The sequence below is a fragment of the Lonchura striata genome, chromosome 5 (assembly GCF_050655825.1).
Source record: "Lonchura striata isolate lonStrDom1 chromosome 5, ASM5065582v1, whole genome shotgun sequence".
Lineage (NCBI taxonomy): Eukaryota > Metazoa > Chordata > Aves > Passeriformes > Estrildidae > Lonchura > Lonchura striata.
Window position 1 is genome coordinate 20162579 of NC_140707.1, and position 19714 is coordinate 20182292.

The 19714-nt window shown below is 66.1% G+C and overlaps 5 protein-coding genes across 8 annotated transcripts; 2 read left to right on the forward strand and 3 right to left on the reverse strand.

The window, feature by feature from the left end:
• Window positions 1–3: 3 nt before the first annotated feature.
• On the forward strand, window positions 4–3919 carry RPS6KB2 (ribosomal protein S6 kinase B2). Of its 2 annotated transcripts, none has more exons than XM_085581278.1 (15): window positions 4–166; window positions 759–793; window positions 887–1007; window positions 1093–1161; window positions 1229–1376; window positions 1640–1697; window positions 1774–1874; window positions 1947–2037; window positions 2122–2212; window positions 2323–2430; window positions 2520–2582; window positions 2656–2733; window positions 2811–2915; window positions 2988–3100; window positions 3484–3919. In XM_085581278.1, exons 1-15 carry the CDS (start codon window positions 95–97, stop codon window positions 3650–3652), a joined length of 1422 nt encoding a protein of 473 aa, XP_085437404.1. In that variant the 5' UTR covers window positions 4–94; the 3' UTR covers window positions 3653–3919. The 2 variants fall into 2 exon arrangements, with proteins under 2 accessions (XP_085437404.1, XP_021411793.3); XM_021556118.3 differs by having other exon boundaries at window positions 80–166; window positions 2808–2915.
• Window positions 3914–5639, reverse strand: PTPRCAP (protein tyrosine phosphatase receptor type C associated protein). Its single transcript, XM_085581297.1, has 2 exons — window positions 5503–5639; window positions 3914–4952 (listed from the first exon to the last, which is right to left on the reverse strand). The coding sequence occupies exons 1-2, from the start codon at window positions 5503–5505 to the stop codon at window positions 4407–4409; spliced, it is 549 nt and encodes a 182-aa protein (XP_085437423.1). The 5' UTR covers window positions 5506–5639; the 3' UTR covers window positions 3914–4406.
• Window positions 5640–5760: 121 nt separating this feature from the next.
• CORO1B (coronin 1B) lies at window positions 5761–9644 on the reverse strand. The gene is made up of 11 exons (XM_021556120.3): window positions 9547–9644; window positions 8559–8761; window positions 8359–8481; window positions 8154–8283; window positions 7903–8084; window positions 7565–7684; window positions 7387–7491; window positions 7173–7318; window positions 7031–7088; window positions 6530–6814; window positions 5761–6340 (listed from the first exon to the last, which is right to left on the reverse strand). Exons 2-11 carry the CDS (start codon window positions 8757–8759, stop codon window positions 6218–6220), a joined length of 1473 nt encoding a protein of 490 aa, XP_021411795.1. The 5' UTR covers window positions 8760–8761; window positions 9547–9644; the 3' UTR covers window positions 5761–6217.
• A 49-nt stretch (window positions 9645–9693) lies between these two features.
• Window positions 9694–13268, forward strand: CABP4 (calcium binding protein 4). 2 transcript variants are annotated; one of them, XM_077784434.2, is made up of 6 exons: window positions 9694–10737; window positions 11815–11845; window positions 12042–12185; window positions 12260–12369; window positions 12785–12932; window positions 13012–13268. In XM_077784434.2, exons 1-6 carry the CDS (start codon window positions 10486–10488, stop codon window positions 13038–13040), a joined length of 714 nt encoding a protein of 237 aa, XP_077640560.2. In that variant the 5' UTR covers window positions 9694–10485; the 3' UTR covers window positions 13041–13268. The 2 variants fall into 2 exon arrangements, with proteins under 2 accessions (XP_077640560.2, XP_085437408.1); XM_085581282.1 differs by having other exon boundaries at window positions 12785–13268.
• Window positions 13269–13829: 561 nt separating this feature from the next.
• On the reverse strand, window positions 13830–19677 carry OSBP (oxysterol binding protein). Of its 2 annotated transcripts, XM_077784334.2 has the most exons (14): window positions 19370–19677; window positions 18137–18345; window positions 17325–17572; window positions 17054–17252; window positions 16652–16757; window positions 16517–16571; window positions 16288–16419; window positions 15966–16211; window positions 15765–15885; window positions 15579–15682; window positions 15399–15494; window positions 15135–15316; window positions 14830–15050; window positions 13830–14754 (listed from the first exon to the last, which is right to left on the reverse strand). In XM_077784334.2, exons 1-14 carry the CDS (start codon window positions 19675–19677, stop codon window positions 14612–14614), a joined length of 2370 nt encoding a protein of 789 aa, XP_077640460.2. In that variant the 3' UTR covers window positions 13830–14611. The 2 variants fall into 2 exon arrangements, with proteins under 2 accessions (XP_077640460.2, XP_031360961.3); XM_031505101.3 differs by having other exon boundaries at window positions 13830–15050.
• Window positions 19678–19714: the final 37 nt, after the last annotated feature.

Genomic DNA, 19714 nt, shown 5'->3' on the forward strand with positions numbered 1-19714 from the left:
CCGATAGGCGGGGTCGGGGGCGTGGCGGGGGCGTGGCCCCGGTGGGGGCGTGGCCATCGGGGCGGGTCCCCGGGGGTCCCGGCGCGGCGCCGTCATGGCGGGGGTGTTCGACATCGACCTGGAGACCGAGGAGGGCAGCGACGGGGACGAGCCCGAGCTGGGCGCCGTGAGCCGGCAGCGGGGCGCGGGGGGGGCACCGGGGCTGCGGCCGGCAGCGGGGCTGGGGCGGGGGGCGCCGCGGGGACGGGGGGCACCGGGAGCGGGACGGGCGGTGGAGGCGGTGAGCGGCACCGGGGCGCGGTGGGGACGGCGGGATCGCGGGTGTCGGGGGTGCGTGGGGTCCGCTGGGTGCCGGGAACGGCGGGCAGGGGCTTGGGGGACAGCGACAGGGGTCCCGCCGGTGGCGGGACAGGGGTGTAGCCGGGCTGTCCGCGGGGACGGGGCGCCGGGTCACCGGGATCAGCCGCGGATCCCGGGTGGGCAGCGGGCGTCTCCCGCTGGGCAGGGCCCGGCCTCGGCCCCAAAACATCCGGCTGGGCCGGCTCGGCGCTGCCTCGCCCCGCGCTGCCGTGTCCTGCCCGTGTCCCGCCCGTGCCGTGCCCGTGTCCTGCCCGCCGTGGCTGCCCTCCTTGCCATGTGTCCCCTGCTTGCCGTGGGTCCTCTCTGTGCTGTGTCTCCCCTTCCTGCCCTGTGTCCTCTCCTTGCCATGCCCGCTGCTCCACCCCTGCCCACCTCTGACCGCGCGCTCCCACCCGCAGGAGATGGAGCTGGAGCCCCGGGGAAACGGCCTGGAGTAAGTGGGGGACAGCCTGCGGGGGCGTACGCGGGCAGGGGACAGGCAGGGGACAGGCAGGGGGCTGTCCCCGCTCACCCCCTCTCCCGCCAGGCCGGTGGGACACTATGAAGAGATCGAGATTTCCGAGAGCAGCGTCAACAATGGCCCCGAGCACATCGGCCCGCACTGCTTCGAGCTGCTCCGCGTCCTGGGCAAGGGTGGCTACGGCAAGGTGGGGACGCGGCGGGGCTGGGGGACTCTGGGGGGTTCCATTTCTCCCCGACGGCGTCCCCAGCCTTTCCTGCCCGTCCTTCAAGGTGTTCCAGGTGCGCAAAGTGCAGGGCACCAACACGGGAAAGATCTTCGCCATGAAGGTCCTGAAGAAGGTAGGGCCGCCCCGGCCTCCCCAGCCCCCCGGGGACCCCCCCACTCCGCTCACTGCCTCCCCCCCAGGCCAAGATCGCCTGCAACGCCAAGGACACGGCACACACCCGGGCAGAGAGGAACATCCTGGAGGCCGTCAAGCACCCCTTCATCGTCGACCTCATCTACGCCTTCCAGACGGGCGGCAAGCTCTACCTCATCCTGGAGTGCCTCAGCGGTGCGGGCTGGCTCAGGGGTCCCGGGGACTGCTCCAGGGATGGCTACGAGTTGTCCCAGGGGTGGCTCAAGAGGTTCCAGGGGTGGCTCAGGATGTCCAGGGACAGTTAAAGTGTAACCTGGTGTGGCTACAGTGTTCAGGGATGGTTTAAGGGTGTCCCAAGATGGCTACAGAGTGTCTCAGGATGGCTCACATGTTCCCAGGGGTGATTAAGGAGTGTCCAGGGATGGCTCAGGAGGGTCCCTCTTGGGCTCTCTATGCAGGTGGAGAGCTCTTCATGCAGCTGGAGCGGGAAGGGATCTTCCTGGAGGACACTGCCTGGTAGGGATGTGGTAGTGGGGGTGTGGATGGGGTGGGCGCCCATACATTGCTCACAGCCACCCCGATCCCGCTGCAGTTTCTACCTGAGTGAGATCACGCTGGCGCTGGGTCACCTGCATTCCCACGGGATCATCTACCGGGATCTTAAGCCGGAGAATATCATGCTCAACAGCCAAGGTGGGTTTGGGGGGCAAACTGGGGAGCCTGGAGGTTCTCTGGGGGCAGCGCTGATCCCCCTGTGTCCCTCAGGTCACATCAAGCTGACGGACTTCGGGCTGTGCAAGGAGTCCATCCACGACGGAGCCGTCACCCACACCTTCTGCGGCACCATCGAGTACATGTGAGGTGGATGCAGCACTGGGGGGAATTTGGGGGGTCTGTCCCGGCCCCCCATCCGCTCAGGGCCCCCTCCTGCACCCCCCAGGGCCCCCGAGATCCTGGTGCGGAGCGGGCACAACCGGGCGGTGGACTGGTGGAGCCTGGGCGCCCTGATGTACGACATGCTCACCGGATCGGCAAGTCCCGCTGCTGCTCCTTCCTCCCTGGGAACTGGGGGGGCATCCCGGGGTGACCCCGAGCCTCCCTGGCCCGCCTGGCTCCTCACGGCCCCGCCGTGTCCCCACAGCCGCCGTTCACCGCCGAGAACCGCAAGAAGACCATCGACAAGATCCTCAAGGGGAAGCTGGTGCTGCCGCCCTACCTGACACCCGACGCTCGTGACCTCCTCAAAAAGGTGCCCCCCCCCAGATTTCCCTCACCCACCTCCCCCCACCTTTATTTACGTAGCTCCCATTCCCATCTCTATCCCTGTCTCTCTTCCAGTTCCTCAAGCGGAACCCCAGCCAGCGGGTTGGGGGCGGCCCCGGTGACGCGGCTGATGTGCAGGTACTGGGGCTGGGTGGGCAGGCGGTGCCATGGACACCCCCCAAATCCTGCCTGACACCCCCAAACCCCACAGAAACAGCCTTTCTTCCGCCACATCAACTGGGAGGACCTGCTGGCGCGCAGGCTGGACCCCCCCTTCAAACCCTGCCTGGTAGGGGGGGCCGAGGGGGGAGGCCGGGAACGTTTTGGGGGGCTCTGTGGGAGCAGCCGCCGTGTTCCCCGCAGCAGTCGGAGGAGGACGTGAGCCAGTTCGACACCCGCTTCACCCGCCAGACCCCCGTGGACAGCCCCGACGACGCTGCCATCAGTGAGAGCGCCAACCAGGCCTTCCTGGTAGGGGGGCACAGCCTGAGGGGGGATCCCTGGCACGCCCAGGACCCCCCGGTGACACCCCCAAACCCACAGGGCTTCACCTACGTGGCCCCCTCGGTGCTGGAGAGCATCAAGGAAGGGTTCTCCTTCCAACCCAAGGTGCGCTCCCCCCGCCGCCTCAACAGCAGCCCCCGCACCCCCGTCAGGTACTGGGGCACAGGGGGCCAGGGGGTGCTTTAGGGTGGGGGCTGTGGGATGGAGGTGTTTTGGGAGGGGGGTTTCAGGGTGGGCACCGAGGTGGGGATAGTGCTGGGGGTGCAGTGCAGGGGTGGTGCATAGAGGGTGGGAGGGCTCAACCTGCTCTGTCCTGGGAGTACAGAGACTGGGGGGGCAGTGGGGTGAGGGTCTGGGGTGCTTTGGGGTGAGGGAATGAGAGTGGGCCACAAAGTGGTGAAGGAGTAGGGAAGTTCATGGAGTATGGGGGGAGCTGGGGCCTCCAGTGGGGGGAAGGAGCTCTGTGGGCACTGGCTGCCCCCCCTTTCTTGCCCTCTGTGCGTGCCCCACTCACCCCCTCATGTGTCACCCCCAGCCCTGTGAAGTTCTCCCCCTTCGAGGCGTTCAAGCCGGTGGCCCCAGGCGACCCCATGGAGCTGGGACCCCCCCAGGCCCCCCCACCCGAGGGCACGGCCCCACTGCCCATCAAACCCTCGGGGGGGGCCAAGAAGCAGAAGGGGGGCCGGGGGCGGGTGCCCAGGTAGGGGTAGGGAGGGTGGGGGGTTTTGGGGGGGGGGGGGCCTGGTGCTCCCCATGGGGTGGGGGGAACCCCACGGTGCTGCTTGTGCTCTGGGGGGCTCATCCCCCTCCGGCACAGCCCCCTGCCCGCTGGGCTCGGGGGTGCGGGGAGAACCCCGGGGTGTGGCCCCCCCCAGGGATGTGCCCCCCGTGGGAGTGGCCTTTTGGGGTGCGGCCCCTCTGGGGCGCGGCCCTGCTGCTGGATGCGTGCCAATTAAAGGACTTGCTGAGGCTGTGGTGGTCCCTGTGCTGGAGCTGGGGGGCACACTGGGAGGGCGGGGGAGTTGCCCCACCGGGGTGGGGGTCCAGGCTCCACCCCCTCTGCGATGCCACGCCCACTCCAGGCCCCGCCCACCGGCCACACCCTTTCACTGACCACGCCCACTTCTCTGTAAGCCACGCCCCCTGGGCGGCTCTGCCCCCAGGGCTGCTCGTTTATTGGTCAGCGCCAAGCCGGGCAGGGCTCCTGCAGCCAATCAGGAGCCTCGGCTGGGGGCGGGCAGGGGACAGAGAAGGGGTCCCTTGGCTGGCAGGGAGGTGACACTGCAGGGAGGTGACAGTACAGGGAGGTGACACAGTACAGGGCATTGACAGTACAGGGAGGTGACACTACAGGGAGGTGACAGTACAGGGAGGTGACACAGTACAGGGCATTGACAGTACAGGGAGGTGACACTACAGGGAGGTGAATCAAAGGGTGGTGACATCAGGACGGTGATGTCACAAGGCGGTGACGTGTGGCCGCGCGTCCCCCCAGGCCGCTGTCCCCGAGAAGGCGTGCAGGTCACTGAGCAGGGCCTCGGCGCTGCCCCCCGCCACCTCCCCCTCACTCAGGGGGCTCTCCCCGCCCTCTGGCGCTGCCTCGGCCTGCTCCTCTTCCTCCTCATCCTCCTCCTGCTCATCCTCCTCCCCCTCATCCTGCTGCGGCCGCCGCTCCAGGCTCCAGGGCATCAGCTCTTCCTCCTCGTCCCGCACGGCCACCTCCGTGTCGCCGTCCCCGAGGGCCGCGGCGGGGTCCCCCGGCGAGCGCAGCCGGTGCCACTGTCCCCGCAGCAGCTCCAGCGCCCGGCGGCCCAGGGGCCGGGGGTGGTAGCGGCCGGCCGAGAGGCGGCACAGGTGGTGCCAGGCCAGCGCCAGCCCCAGCGCCAGGCACAGCAGGAGCCCCAGCAGCGCGGCCACCGCCCGGTCATTGCGGGCCACCGCGGGGTCCCCGGCCGCCGCCGGCCCCGCCAGCGCCAGCAGCAGCGGGGGCCAGCGCGGGGCAGCCTGCGGGGGAGGGCAGCGCGGTCAGACCGCACCGCACGTGGCTTCCCGGAGCTGGAATGCAGGGAAGGGCCGGGGCGAAGGGCAGCGGGGACGGGGGGCAAGGTACGGGGAGGGGCGGGCGACCCGCGGGGACGGAAGCCGTGGGTGGCGGGTGCGGCAGCACCTGCAGGTGCTCCAGGAGAGCAACCGGGTCCTGCCACCCCACATGGCTGCACAGCCCCCCTAGAATCCCTTGCCCCTGCCCACATCCCCCGCCAAAGCCTCAGGGCCCCCCCAGGGCACTCGCAATCTTCATTGTGGCTGCACTGCTCCCAGCCCTACCCCAAAACCTGACGCACCCAAGCCCACCACGCTCCCCTGGATGCCCCCTCCTTCCCCTCCAACCCTGCTGTGCTCCCCTTATCCCCCCAAATATTCCAGACTTCCCTTACCCTCCCACTCCTCCCCAACCTCACCCTGGCTCCCTGATCCTGCCTTCCCCAACCTGTCCCACAGCCCCTCGGCTCCCAGCGCCCCAGTCTCCCACCCTGCCCGGTTTTGGGGTGCTCACCATCAGTGGGTGCAGCCAGAGCGGGTCCCAATGCTGCGGGCGCGCTCCGAGATGGGGGAGCCCCCCCCAACTTCCTGCCCCACGCAGCGGATGTGCCAGAGCGGGAGGGGGCCCGAGTGCTGCACCCCCTCACCCCTGCTACCCAAAATGCCGCCCCGTGCCCCCCCACTTCCTGCCAAGGCGCTGAGCTCCCACCCGTGACCGCTGCGCCTTCCTGCCCCCGCTCTGTCACCCTGCAGGTGGCCCTGCAACCATCGCTTTTCTTATAAATCCTTTATTTGGAGTGAAAATATAGTTTTTGATCTTGCACTGGAATGGAAAGGGGGGACACAAGGAGGAGAGGGGAGGAAAATCCCCCAAAATATAGGGGGGACAGTATTTCACAGTTGAGGAGGGTAGATCATGCCCTGCCCCACAGAAAGGGGGGAGACCCCACACAGGGACTGAGGGGTGCAGGGGGTAATCTTTGATCCCAGGAGGAACCCCCCAGCCTGAGGGATGGGGGGCAGGGGTGGAGAGTGGTCCATGATTTGGGGGGACAGCACCCAGTAAGGCAATGGGGGGAAGCGGGAAGCTGCCAGAGGGGCAGCCAGCCCCCCAATGGTAGAAGGGCCTGGAGCAGGGCAAGGGGGAGCACCCCAGGGGGGCGAGATGGTTCAGGGGGGTCCCTGGGGTGCAGGTGTAGTCCCTGGGGCGGTGGTCCCTGAGAGGGTCCCTACACGTGGCCGTTCTCGAGGCGGCTGAGCTGCTCCTCCAGGCGGGAGATGCGCTGGCCCTGCTCCGCCACCAGCGCCCGCAGCGCCGCCACCTCCTCCAGCACCTCCTCCAGGCGACCTCCCTGGGGGACAGCCCCGTCAGGGGACACGCCCAGCAGAGCCACACCCACTGCTTATGGCCGCACCCACCTGCCACACCCACCCATCGCCCATCAGAGTAACCGCACCCACTGCACAGCCCCACCCACACCGACCACACCCCCCTGTCCCCCTTGTCCCCCCTGTCCCCCTTGTCCCCCCTGTCCCCTTACCGTGGTGCTGCCGGAGTCAAGCACCGGGGGGGCACTGAAGCGAGTGGACGCGGGGGCCGCGGGAGGTGGCATGGTGGCCCCGCTGGCGGCGGCGCCGGCGGCGCGGCTGTCATGTAGCAGCGTGCGCCGGCTCACCTTGAGGTCCCGCTGCTTGCTGGGGACGTAGGCCTGGCGCAGGGACACCAGCACGGGCCCCGCCGTGCGCCCCGCCACCCACTCCTCCGCCTCCATGGCCGCCTCGGGGCCTGCCGTGTCCGGGTACAGGTCGTCCTGGAACAGGTCCGACTGCCCCCAACAGTGTCAGAGAGGTGGCATCCTCAGGGGGACCCCCAGAGATGCCACGGGGACACAGCCTCACTGGGGACCCCCCATTGCTCCCATGTCCTGCCCAGGAACCCCACACGGCCCCGTGTCCTGTCGGGTGACCCCTCTCAGTCCCCCTGGGGACTCCCACCAGCCCTGCTGGGTTTCCCCAGCCCACATCCCCCTATCCCCACCCACCTTCCTTGGCACGGTCATGATGATGGGCTCACACTTGCGCTCGTGCAGCTTGTAGAACCTGCCGGGGGAGCAGAGGGGGTCATGGAAGGTTTTGGGGGGATCTGGGGGTCCCTCACCTCGTCCCTCTTGTCCCCGTGCCCACCTGGCGATCTCGCACTTGCTGACGTCCAGCCCGCGCTTGGGCATCCAGCCCATTCCCCGCTGGGGCTCCTTGCTGGTGAAGGTGTTGAGGAAGTGGATGTAGGGTGGCTCCTCGGTGATCTCGAAGTAGCGGATGCTCGAGTCGCCCTGGGGACACGCCGTTAGGAGGGACCCTGGCTCCGGGGTTGCCACCAGCAGGGTGGGGAGCTCCGTACCTTGCCGCAGACGTAGACCACGCTGGTGTCGGGGTCGTAGAAGGGCAGCAGAGCCCCGTTGCTGGAGTCCAGCTCCTGCAGCCCCATGGGCTCCTCCAGGTTCTCCTGGGGTGGGATGAGGTGTCAGGCACGCGGGGAACACCAAAATGGTTCCGGGGACCCCCGGGGCGCCACTCACCATGTCCCACAGTGCCAGCTGCCGCTCGCTCATGCGGCTGAAGCCAGTGGTGAAGATCTTGCCGTCGGCCAGGAAGATGGCGCGCATGGGACGGGCTCCCTCGTGTGCCCGCTCCTTCTCCTGGGGGGCACGGCTGTCACCGGTGCCCGCAGCACCCCAGGGACAGGCACCGAGGGACAGGGGACAGTGGGGACAACCAGGAGACAAGGACACCCACGGAACACGGGACAATGGGGTGTACCAAGGGACAGGAACAGGGAGCAGGGGATTCTCCCCAAGAACCAGTGCAGGGCAGCGCCCTGATGACACAGGCCCGCCAGGGGTGTGGGGACACTCACGGCCACCACGGTACCACGGCGGGGGTCGATGACACGAACACTCTTGTCCTTGCAGGCGGTGCAGAAGTGGGAGCCATCACGGCTCCAGCTGACGCTGTAGATAAGGTCGGGGTGCAGCCCGTCCAGGCGGTACAGCTCCTCCGCCGTGCCCACGTTCCAGATCAGCACCACGTTGTCGCAGCCTGGGGGACATGGCAGGGGTCACCTCGGCCGCGCGGCCCCCTCCACGTGCCCGCCGTGTCCCCCCGTACCCGCGCTGAGCAGGACGTTGCGGGCGGTGGGGTGCCAGGTGACAATGCCGACGCGCTTCGAGTGGCCCTCCAGGACCACCACCGGCTCCGTCAGCGGCTGGCTCAGCCCGTTCTCCGGGATCTGCCACACCTGAGGGGACAGAGGGGACAGTGAGCAAAGCAGGGTGACCCCTGCCACCCCCCAGGATCCTGTGCCGCCCCTCACCATGACGGTGCAATCCTCGGAGCCGCTGGCGATGACGTGGTCGTTGTGGGGACACCAGTCGATGTCGAGGACGGGGCCCGTGTGGCCGCACACCGTGGGGTACGACTTGTCGATGCGTCCGGTCTGGGGATGAAGCGACAGCAGGCAGGGGTCACCCACCAGCACAAACCCCCATTTCCGCGTCACCGCCCCGCTGTCACCTTGTGCAGGGGGAGGACGAGGAAGGCGCCGCCGCCGCTGGCCTCCACGATGATGGCGACGAAGGAGGGGTTGACGGCGCAGAAGGTGCTGTCCCAGGTGACGCGGGACACGCGGATGTCATCGTAGCACTGGTCCGTCTTCACCGGCTGCCCGAACACATGCCGGAATTTGCTCTGCCGCACCACCTTCCGGAAGGACATGGCTGGGGAGCGCCCCGGCCCCGGTCAGGTATGCTGGGATTCCCCAAAAGGGGAGGCAGGGCCACCAGGGAGGCGGCCTGGGAATAGGGTGTCCCCCGAACTGGGTTTGTCACTGTTTTCCACCGTAGTAAAGGGTGGCTCAGCCACTCTCAGGAACCAGGAACTGGGGACACACCCCTGTCCTTGCCACCTCCCTGAAGGGAAGTCAGGAAGCACCCCAGGAATGGGGACTCTGAATGAAACAGGGAGTGTCCCATTCGGGATGGGGACAAAGACAAGGGTGTCCTCCTGGAAACACGGGTGGGGATGGAAAGGAGGGCAGGGACAGCTCCAAGAGATCAAGGGACAGGGGTGGCCCTGCTGGCTATGGGGTCAGGGACAGGGAAAGGGATGGGGACAAGGATAGGGATGGGGGGCTACGAATGGGGACGGTGGTGGCCTCATTCTGTACGGGGACAGTGACGAGGACAGGACAAGGATGGAGACAGGAAAAAGGATGGGGACGGGGGCGGGGTCAGGAATGGGGCCGGTGGTGGCCGCGCTTGGTACAGGAACAGGAATGGGGACAGGGACGAGGATGGGGACATGGACGCGGAAGGGGATGGGGTGGTCCCGCTAGGTATGGGGTCAGGGACTGGGAGAGGGACAGGGATGGGGACGGGGACAGGGGGTGGGCGCGCAGGGAACGGGGATGGGGCTGCCCCGGGAAGGCGGATGGGGGCCCCGGGGGACCGTGCCCGGCGGGTCGGGACGGGGGTCGGTGGCCGGTACCGGTGCCCGCACTCACCGGCGGGTCGGAGCCCGGGGCCGGTGCCGGCGTCGGGAGCGGCGGCGGCGGCGGCGGGGGCGGGGCAGGAAGTGACCGGGGCCGCCCCGCGCCTGCGCGGCCGCGGGGCGGGGGCACCGGCGGGGCGGGGGCACCGGGGCGCCCCACGGACGGGAGCATCCCACGGACGGGAGCATCCCACGGACGGGAGCGCCACACGGACGGGAGCGCCCCACGGACGGGAGCATCCCACGGATGGGGCCCCCCACGGACGGGGCAGTTCACGGACGGGGCAGCCCGGCCGTACGGTCCCCGTAGACAGCGTCAGTGGGTGGCACAGGGGCAATGGCAGTATGACACAGGGCTGCTGTCACCTCCACCAGTGTCGCCCCGCTGTGTCACCCCCCGGCTCTCATTTTGGGGTGTCCCTGCCCTCTGAAGCCCCCTGTGGCACCCTGTCATGTCACCCACCCAGTCATGTCCTGGGGACACCCCGCCAGTCCCCACCCTGGGGGGGACAATAAATGGACCTACCTTAGAGGTGGGGGGAGCTCGGGGAGAGGTGCCAGGTGAGGGGACACAGCGGTGGCCTTGCGGTGTCACCACTGGGGACCTGGGTTGTTCTGGGGACACAGTGGTGGCTCTGGGGTGTCACCGCTGGGAGCATTGGGCAGTGCTGGGGACAGTGGTGGCTCTGGGTGTCACCTCTGGATTCAGGGTCTCGGTGGTGACCCCGGGGTGCTGGTGGGGACCTGTCCGGTGGCCGTGCCCGGGGGCCGGTGGCCGTGGCTGTTTCCTGCCATTAATCACCGCTAATTGGCTTTGCCCTGGCGGGCCCGCGGCGGGGGGAGTTTGGGGGGGTCACGGGGGGTGTAAGAGGATTTCCCTGCGCCTTCCTCCGGCTCGACCGTCCCGGGGTCCCGCTCCCTGCCCACCCGCTGCCCACCCGGCCCCGGCCCCATGCCACGCTCCCGCGGGGACAAAGGGACCCCCAAGGACACGGAGCCCCCGCAGAGGGGGAAAGGGGGGCACGAGGAGGGGGATAAAACCCCCAAAGCCCCCGAGGACGTCGGTGCCCCGGCCCCCAAGAATTCCGGCTCTGAGCACCGGCACGGTGGGCACGGGCAGAAGAGTGGGAAGAAGGGTCCCACCGACCCCCACGCTGCTGCCACCAAGACCTACTCCCCCTTCCTCAACACCGTCTTTGGCAAGGTGGGGACACCAGAGGGGACGTGGGCATGAGGGTGGCAATGGAGGGACCCTGGAAATTGAGGGGATGTGGGGACAGGGGAGAGGGGGACAGGGATAGTCCAAGATCCTGTGGATGGAAGGGGGACAGGAGCTTTGGGGACATGGTCAGGGACACTCTGGGATCCTGGGGATGGAGAGGATATGGGGACATGGGGACAGTGAGGGTGGGGACAGGAATAGTCCAGGACACTGCAGATGGAGGGAATGTGGAGCATTTGAGACATGGGGATATGGAGACAGTGGAGCTGATCCAGGGCCCTGGCTATGGAAGGAACATGGGGAAACTGGGGATGGGGACAGGGACAGTCCAGGACCCTGTAGATGAAGAGGGCATTGAGGCAGTCAGGATGGGCTTGGGGACGGTGGGATGGGGATGTTCCACAACCCTGGGGACAGAGGGGACATGGGGCCAGTGAAGATGGTGTTGGGACACTCCAGGACCCTGGGGATGAAGGGAATATTGGGCACTGGGGATATTGTTGGGTCCCCAGTCTGGGTCCTTGGGGATTAAAACGACATGGGGACAGTGGGGACACAGTTGGGGACACTCTGGGACCCTAGGAATGAGGACATGGGGGACAGTGGGAATGGGCTCAGGGACCTGCTGGAAAGCCTGGAATTGTGGGGATAGATGGGACATGCGTGCTGGGAATGGTGCTGGGGACAGAGGGGACATCCTGAAGGGACAGCCAAGCTCTGTGGGGGTAAAAATGCTGCTCCTCCACCTCTGGAGCACAACCCCTCTTGGCAGCATCCATGGCCACCTGGCACATCCCATCCAGAGCCTGGGGGTCCCGGAGTGGGACACCCCTGGGGTGGGTGACAGGAGTGGGAACACGGGGACCGGGGCAGGGCAGGTGGGAGGTGCAGGCACAGGACAGGGCGGAGCTTTGCCTCCAATCCCGCTAATCCTCCGCTGGAGTTAATTTTGGCCTGCGCTTAACAAAGGTGACACCGAGGTTTGAGGGGGTGAGGAGGGGGGATGGACACAGAGCTGGGTCTCATTCTGCTGTCACCCCTTCTGTGTGCCCCACGCAGGAGCGGGAGCTGTCACCGGAGGAGCTGGATGGTGAGCAGGGGGCACAGGGTGGGGACATGGGCCTAGGGGAGTGGGGCGGGCACATCCTCATGGAGGGATCTGCTGTGGGGACGTGGCCATGGAGGGGTCACCCACACCCAAGAAGGGACTTGCCCTGGGGTGACACGGTGCCCATGTGACCCTCCATGCCTGATGATGTCCCTTTCCCACCCGTGGCCATGCCCAGAGCTGCTGGACGCCTTCAAGGAGTTTGACACGGACCAGGATGGCTACATCAGCTACAAGGACCTGGGCGCCTGCATGCGCACGCTGGGGTACATGCCCACCGAGATGGAGCTCATCGAGATCTCCCAGCACATCAAGATGAGGAGTGAGTGGGGCTGGGGGCCCAGGGAGGGGACCTGGGGTCGCTGGGGTGCTGAGGGTGTCCCCTTCCCACCGCAGTGGGTGGCCGCGTGGACTTCGAGGACTTTGTGCAGATGATGGGCCCGAAGCTGCGGGAGGAGACGGCGCACATGGTGGGCGTGAGGGAGCTCAAGATCGCCTTCCGCGAGGTACGGCCACTGCCACGGGGACAGTGGGTGTGATGTCCCCTCCTCAGGGCCACCACAGCCATGAGGGGACCACAGGCATGGTGGAAACAGTGACCCTGGAGAGACCCTGGTGGGGACAGTAATGATGGGGACATGGAGGGGATGGTGATCATGGGAAGACCACGGTGAGATGGTGACCATAGAGGGGACCATGGGGTGACCACAGACATGGAGGGGACTCTGACCATGAGAAGACCATAGCGGTGACCACAGGCAGGAGAAGACAATGACCATGGGGAAACCATGACCATGGGGTGACCACAGGCACGGAGAGAACACTGACTGGGGTGAATGATGACCATGGGGGTGACCACGAGGAGCTGGGGGTGCCGGTGGCCATGGTGGGAGGGTGACCCCCAGCCCGCGGGTGCCGCAGTTCGACATGAACGGGGACGGGGAGATCAGCACGGCCGAGATGCGCGAGGCCATCGCGGCGCTGCTCGGGGAGCAGCTGAAGGCGCAGGAGGTGGATGAGATCCTGCAGGACGTGGATCTCAACGGGGACGGTCACGTGGACTTCGACGGTGAGGGCAGCCCCTTCCCCAGGGGGCCGTGGCAGGGGCTGAGCCCCGGGTCCCCTGACGTCCCCTCCTCGCCCCGCAGAGTTCGTGATGATGCTGTCATCCCGGTAACGGAGACACCGGGCAGGAGGGGACCCCCGGCTGACCCCCCCAGCCCCTCCTTGGCCCCTCCGTGTCTGGCCAATGGACCCGAGAGCTCTGCCAACATCGGGGTTCAGAGGGAACAGCTGGAGCGGAGAATCTGGGAACGGGGCAGACGCGACACCCCCGACCCCAAAAGCCACCGGCTGTGGTGGCAGAGCCAGTGGAGGCCAGGGGCCCAATAAACCCCTTTGAGCAGAGCTGGATGGAGGTGTCTGCTGGTTGTGGGGAGGGACGTGGGGTCAGCATCCTCCCCTGGCCACTCGAGCCACCCAGGGGTGGAGACAGCGGGGGGCACGTGCCATGGGGAAGGGCAGGGCATGGGGGCACCTATGTCACTTGCAGGGAGTCCCCACAATCCCTTGGGATATCCCTCCCTGCCCATGGAAGTGTCCCCAGGGGGTCCCAGGGCCACTCGGGACCTCCCCTCTCTGGATGACACCCCCCATATCAGGTGATCAAAATGGGTTCCCGGGAAGAGTCAAGGGTCCCCCTGAAGTCACCCGGGGTGTCCCCAGCACTCCAAACCCAGTGGGGAACACAGGGGGACACAGGAGACACCCCTCAATCCCCCACCTGCCATGGGACAGCAGAACCTGAGGAGTGGACAAGGTGGCTCCTGGAGAATCCCATGAATGGGGCTCAAGTCCCTGTTTGGGTGCTGTCACTCAAATCCTGACAGGAGTAGGGGGTACCCCCCCAAATCAGTCGCAGGGAGAGGCTGGACCCTCCCCCTACCCCACAGAGCAGGCGCAGGGCTGGGGCATTCACAGATTTTAATTTAGTTCTTTTTCTGGAGACAAAAAAAAAGAAAAAAACAACCCAAAAAAAGAAAAAAATAAAATAAAAAGGCATCAAATGCCCCCAATTTCAGATTCAGGGGTGCAGACTCCCCCCACGGTGTATCTCCCCACCCCTGTAGTGTCTGGGGGTGCAGGGGTCCCACTGCACCCTGGAGAGACGTCCCCCAAAACCCAGGCCCTCCCCCTGCCCTAAACCTACAGGGAAGGCACCTCAGGGGGGGTCCCCACGTGTGGGGGCCATCCCAGGGAGGGTGGGGACCCCCCAAACTGGGGGCTGTGGGCGAGATGGGGACCCCGATTGCTCTCTACATATATATAATATACACCTATAGAACAGGCTGGGGGGGAGTCTGGCCCCCCCGGACCCCAAAAGCACCCGAACTCCTGGGGGCGAAGGGGAACGGGACTAAAAGGGGAGGGGGGAGACCAAGGCCAGCCTCGGGCTCGCCCCGCTGCGCCTTCCCCGGGGCCCCCCACCCCGGGGGCAGCCGTGCCCCCCACCCCAGGGTGCCGAGGAGGTGGGTGGGACGAACGGAGCCCCTCTGCTCCAGCACGGCTTTTGGGGTGGCTGTGTTGGCTCCTGCTCCTCAAGGTCAGTTTGGGTGGGCTAAGGCAAAGCCCGGCCGGCGCTCACGGCGAGGCACGGGGACACACGGTTAAGACAGACGGATGGACAGGGGGGGTCCTGGCCTTCATCCCTCCCCCCCGCCGCTCCTCCTCCTCCTCTTCTCGCCGGGCTCAGAAAATATCCGGGCACAAGCTCCAGTCCTGCTTCTCCTTGCTCTCCCAGTAGCCCCCCTTGTAGACGTGCGCCAGCTCCTGCGTCACCGGGTCCTTCCTCCGCTCGAACCACAGCGGTTTGTAGGGATCGTAGGGTGTCCCTGGGGGGCACAGCGGGGTGAGGGCCTGGTGGGGACACCGAGGGGACACATCCCTGTCTGACAGCCGTGCCTTACCGTCCTCGGTGGCGCGGGCGGCCTCGGCCTCGCGGCGCTTGCGGGAGAGCCGCTGTTTCTCCTCCAGCCGCTGCTTCTCGGCGTTGGCCTCGTCCCACCTCCCGTTCTCCATGAGGCGCTGGTCCGGGCGCCGCCGGCTGTCCGTGGGGGCCGTCCCGTTCTCCGGCGCGTTCAGGGTCAACGCCAGCTCCGAGAAGTAGTACATGTTCTCTGCGTACTTCCTGCGGCATGGCAAGGAACGGGGCTCAGTGCTGGCTCTGCAGCCCGACTCCTGGGCCTGCCTCATTCCCGTTTTTCCCACTCACGGGAGCGGGTTCCGCTTCCACAGCAGCACCCGGCTGTCCTCGGACTCGTGGGCTCGTGGCCGTGCCTCGGCTCCGTTGTCCCCTGTTCCCAGCTGGACCTTGTAGCAATCCATCTTCTCGTCCCACGTGCCCAGCAGGGCGAAATGCACCTTTCCTGAGGGGTCCATCACCTCCCCGGTGACCTGGCAGGAGAGAGGACAGCCTGGATCAGGACACACCGCAGTCATGAGCAGCCCAGTGTGTCCCATGGCTCTGTGTCCTTACCTTCCTCGCCACATCCCGGGAGAAGTAGCTGTAAGGGACAAACTTGAGGATGCATTTGTCCCCTGTCTTGTGGTTGACAATCTCAATTTCACCTGACTGTGGAGAGGAGAGTCAGACCCACCCATGCCACATTCCCCAGGGATCCACACTTCCATAGACCTCCCATCCACAACTTCCCACCTGGTCTATCCAGAGCTTCCCCACGATGATGTTGTGCACGGTGGTCGTCACCTTTTTCCACGTGTAGTGGTTGCCGGAGGAGTGGAAGACGCAGTGGATGGTACCTGAGGGAGGGAGATTGTACTGGGAACCACACCTGGAACCTCGGGGGGTCCTGAAGATCCCACACACTCCTGGGGTGCTCACCCAGAGGCATGATGGAGAGGTATTTCCCTCGGAATTTGCTGGTGATTTTGATTTCCTGGCGCAGCGTCCAGCCGTTCTTGGAGTCAGCGTGGTGGGCGGCGGCCGGCGGGTGGTGGCTCACCTGGAAACGGGATTGGGGAGAGCTCAGTGCCAGCCATCCCAGCAGCCCAGGAAAGGCTGGGAGAGAGGGGCCGGCCGCACCTGCTCGCAGAGGGAGCGGTATCCGTTCTCCTCCAGGCGATCCAGCTCGAAGGTTTCCCCCAGGAGCGGGTTGAAGGGTTTGCTGGTGCGGAAGACGGTGGTGGAGTAGGAGGACACGGTGAAAGCGGCCACGTAGCACAGCTGCTCCAGGGAGCTCTCACACCGTGCCGCCCGATCCAGGAGCTCGTGGTATTCCAGGTCCTCCGTCAGCCGCTGCAGCATGGACAGTGGCTCATTGAAATTCACCTGGAAGAGGGAACGGGTCAAAAAAAGGGGGTTCCGGGGTGCCCCACGCCCACCCACCAGTTGCATCTGTACTCACTGGCATGGGAATCTTGGACAGCTCCTTCCCGATGCAGTTCTTCATGATGCTCCAGAGGTTGAGGCTGTAGTTGGGTTTGTAGGGAATGCGGGTTCTCTTCTCCTTCTTGGTGTCCTCAACCTGGTGCTTGTACTAGAGGCAGGGGAGACAAAGGCTGTTATATCTCTGTGATCCCCAAAATACCTCCATGGGAATTTGGGCACCCCCAAACCATAAACCCCCATCCCACCTGCTCATCCAGGCTGATGTCACTGCTGGTGCCACTGATGTTGCTCCCAGTTCTCCTGGGAAGGGGGGAAAGGGGGTGAACATTCCCGAGCAGAGCCGAGCAGCCAAGGAGATTCCCCTCTCCCCCAAAACTCACTTGTGGCCCATGATGTCGGGCATGGGGATGATCTCCGGGGCATCAAAAAACTCGTTGTTGTCGTCATCCTCGTCACTCAGGTCGCCTTTGGCAGGGCAGCACAGATCTGGGAAAGGGGACAGGGCTGGTGAGGAAGGGACATCATTCCCAGTTTCCCTCTGAAGGCTCCCCTGTCACCATCAGAAAGGCGAGGGGGTCACACCCCACCCCAGCTCTGAGGGGTGTTAAATAAGGCTCAGAGGAGTCAGTTTGGACCCTGTTGTGGATGCCAGAATCACTTGATTACGCAGATGAGATGGGACAGATGTTTGGGATCAGCAGAGTGAGAGAAGCTGAGCCTGGCTTAGAAAATCCCAAGAAGTATCTGGGAAACGCTTGGGCACAGCACTTGTCCCTCCCCACCTTTGCCAGAGCCTCCAGTGCCGGGTGTGCTGGCGGGGAGCACCGTGGCTCCCCGGAAAGCCCTTTCCAGGTGGTTGTGCTGCTTGGCCAGCTGCTCCAGCGTCTCCTCCAGCCGGATCCGCTGATCTCGCTCCTGCTGCAGCGACTTCTGCCACTTCTTCCCGTGCGTTTGTGCCAGGAGCATGAAATCCCGGCAGGCCTGCGGGGAAACAGTGCTCAGCATGGAAGTGAGGGCTTTTCCCACCATGGAATCCTTGGGACGGGGACTCACATTGATCATGGCGTTGGAGGTGATGCGGAAGAGCGTGGCCCGCTCGTTGACCTGCTTGATCTTGTCCGTGCTGTCTGGAGGGAGCCGCAGGGCCTCGAGCTCGCTGAGGGAGCGCTGCAGGGCCGTGCCGTGCTTGGCGATCAGGTCGTTGCAGGTGCTCAGGTCCTCCACTTTGCTGGATAAAATCCGCAGGGTGTTCTGCAGCTCCGTCTTGTCCGTCTGAGACACCGACTCATCGCCAGAGTCGTCTGCGGGTGGGAAGGGATGGGAAGTGCAGGATTATCATGTCATGCCAGGAGCAGGTGGTGGGGCTGCCAGGAAGGGCACGAGGGGATCCCCAAATCCCTGAGGGCTCCCAAACACTCATGGTCCATCTCTGTGTGCATGCCAGGCTGTTTGGGTCACACATGCATGGACATGGCTATCCCCTTCCAAACCTTCTTGCTGGAGATGCTGGGATGCTGCCCAGGGCACTGGGACCCTGAGGAACTCGAAACCTGCCCTGAGGACATTGATGCTGCCCTGTGATCCTGCCCTGGGGTCTCTGGGATCATGCCTGGAGGCACTGGCACCCTGTGAGGCACTGGGACACTGCCCTGGGGACACTGCGATCCTGTGGAACACTAATGCCCTGCCCAGGGTCCTGCGGGGTACTGGGATACTGCCCTGGGATTCTTGCCACCTGTGGGGCTCTGGGAACCTGGCACTGGGATCCCACTCTGAAAACACTGATCCTGTCCTGGGCACTGTCAGGCACTGGAATTTTACCCTGAGTGCACTGTGACCCCGCCATGGATCCAGGAATTCTGTACCTGACTCCTCCAGCATCTTGACAGCCTTGGCCTTGGCGAGCTCGAGGGCGGTGACCCAGCGCTGCCGCTCCACCTCGGAGCTGGCCTTGAGGTGGTAGGTCTGGGCTCCACCATTGGAGATGATGAAATTGCAGGAATCCTCCACGGTGATGTTGGCTGTGGCCAAGTTGATGGTGCCACGGCACGTGTGGCCCATCTCCGCCTTGGATCTGCACAGGAAGGCCCCGGTGAGGGAAGGAGAGAGCCGGGATCCCTGGGATTAGGCCGCAGTGAAGGAAGGACAGGGCTGGGATTCCCGGGATGAGGACACAGTGAGGGTAGGACAGGGCTGGGATTCCCGGGATGAGCCCCTGAGGGGCTGTGCAGGGGGCTCGGCATTCCCAGCCCGGCAGCCAGGGCTATTAATAGGGAGGGTTTGGTGGTGCTGGAGCAGGGCCAAGCCTGGGGATGTCGCTTTGGAGGGACAAATCCACAGCCCTCAGGAATGGCCTCAGGGATCCTGGAGCCTCAGGGATCCGGTGCTTCCCGGATCCTGGCACGGGCTGGGACGAGGATGAAGTCTCAGAGAGGCCACGCCAGGCTGGCACTCCCCTTCCACGTCAGCGGGTGAGAGAGGTGACATCCAGCCGGGACACCCCCAGCCCGGTGACCCCCCCGTTGCCAGCGGTGTAACCGGAGCCGGCAGCAGCCAAAGGCTCCGGTTCCCCATCAATAATGGAGGAACAAGGCCACCCCCCCGCCAGGCTTAGGTGTCGCCGCGGGTGACAACACACGAGGCCACCGGGAAGAGCTGCCGGGAGGGACAGCGGGATCCGGGAGCTGCGGGAGGCTGAGGGGGCTGCAGACCCCCGCCACAACCCACCCACCCTCCAATACCCACGGGGACAGGGATGTGGCAATCCCGGGGACAGACAGGTGACAACCACGGGGACAGGGATGTGACAACCGTCCCCGTTTCCTGCTGGCACTGAGGGGCGACGAGGAGCAGGCTAAAGACCCCCTCCCCCGCCAGGAGCAGCCCCGGTGACCGGGAGGTGACACCCCCGTGACACGGAGATGACAACCGCGGGGACGGGGAGGTGATGGCCGCGCTCCTTCGCAGACGGCAGCGGGGCACGGAGCGCTCCGCCGCTCGGTGCGGGGGCCCGCGGCCGCTCCGCTCCCGCCGCTGGCTCAGCCCGGCGCCAAGGTCACGGGGGGCCCGCGGGGCGGCGGCCGGGTCCCGCTGCGTACCGGTAGTAGCTGAGCAGCCCATTGCTGAGCACGAACCAGCGCCGCTGGTATCCTTTGATGTAGTTGGTCCATTTGAAGAGCCAACCCTCGCGGGCCGAGCCGGGACCGGCCCCGCCGCCGCCCGCGCCGGCTCCGCCGCCCGCCGACGCTGTCGGTGCCGCCGGCGCCGCCGTCGGGGGCGGTGCCGCCCCGACGCTCGCCGCCGGTGAGGGCAGGGCCGGGGGCGCGCCGGGGGCCGCGGGCAGGGCCGCGGGCCCGGGGGGCGCGGCCGGGCCGGGCCCCGCGCCCGCCGCACGCAGCTCCGCCATCGCCGCCGCCGCCGCCGCCACCGCCCGCCGCGTTGCC

Excerpts from the sequence above, each read along its gene's own strand:
- CABP4 (XM_085581282.1), top strand. The coding sequence starts at position 10,486 with ATGCCACGCTCCCGCGGGGACAAAGGGACCCCCAAGGACACGGAGCCC. Across the intron at positions 10,738-11,814 it reads TCAACACCGTCTTTGGCAAG|GAGCGGGAGCTGTCACCGGA; the intron begins GTGGGGACACCA and ends TGCCCCACGCAG. Across the intron at positions 12,186-12,259 it reads CCAGCACATCAAGATGAGGA|TGGGTGGCCGCGTGGACTTC; the intron begins GTGAGTGGGGCT and ends TTCCCACCGCAG.
- RPS6KB2 (XM_021556118.3), top strand. The coding sequence starts at position 95 with ATGGCGGGGGTGTTCGACATCGACCTGGAGACCGAGGAGGGCAGCGAC. Across the intron at positions 167-758 it reads ACGAGCCCGAGCTGGGCGCC|GAGATGGAGCTGGAGCCCCG; the intron begins GTGAGCCGGCAG and ends TCCCACCCGCAG. Across the intron at positions 794-886 it reads CCCCGGGGAAACGGCCTGGA|GCCGGTGGGACACTATGAAG; the intron begins GTAAGTGGGGGA and ends CTCTCCCGCCAG.
- OSBP (XM_031505101.3), bottom strand. The coding sequence starts at position 19,677 with ATGGCGGAGCTGCGTGCGGCGGGCGCGGGGCCCGGCCCGGCCGCGCCC. Across the intron at positions 16,212-16,287 it reads TGTCCAAGATTCCCATGCCA|GTGAATTTCAATGAGCCACT; the intron begins GTGAGTACAGAT and ends TCCCTCTTCCAG. Across the intron at positions 15,683-15,764 it reads CCTCTCCATCATGCCTCTGG|GTACCATCCACTGCGTCTTC; the intron begins GTGAGCACCCCA and ends TCCCTCCCTCAG.
- CORO1B (XM_021556120.3), bottom strand. The coding sequence starts at position 8,759 with ATGTCCTTCCGGAAGGTGGTGCGGCAGAGCAAATTCCGGCATGTGTTC. Across the intron at positions 8,482-8,558 it reads TCGTCCTCCCCCTGCACAAG|ACCGGACGCATCGACAAGTC; the intron begins GTGACAGCGGGG and ends CTTCATCCCCAG. Across the intron at positions 7,089-7,172 it reads AGCAAGTGCGAGATCGCCAG|GTTCTACAAGCTGCACGAGC; the intron begins GTGGGCACGGGG and ends CTCCCCCGGCAG.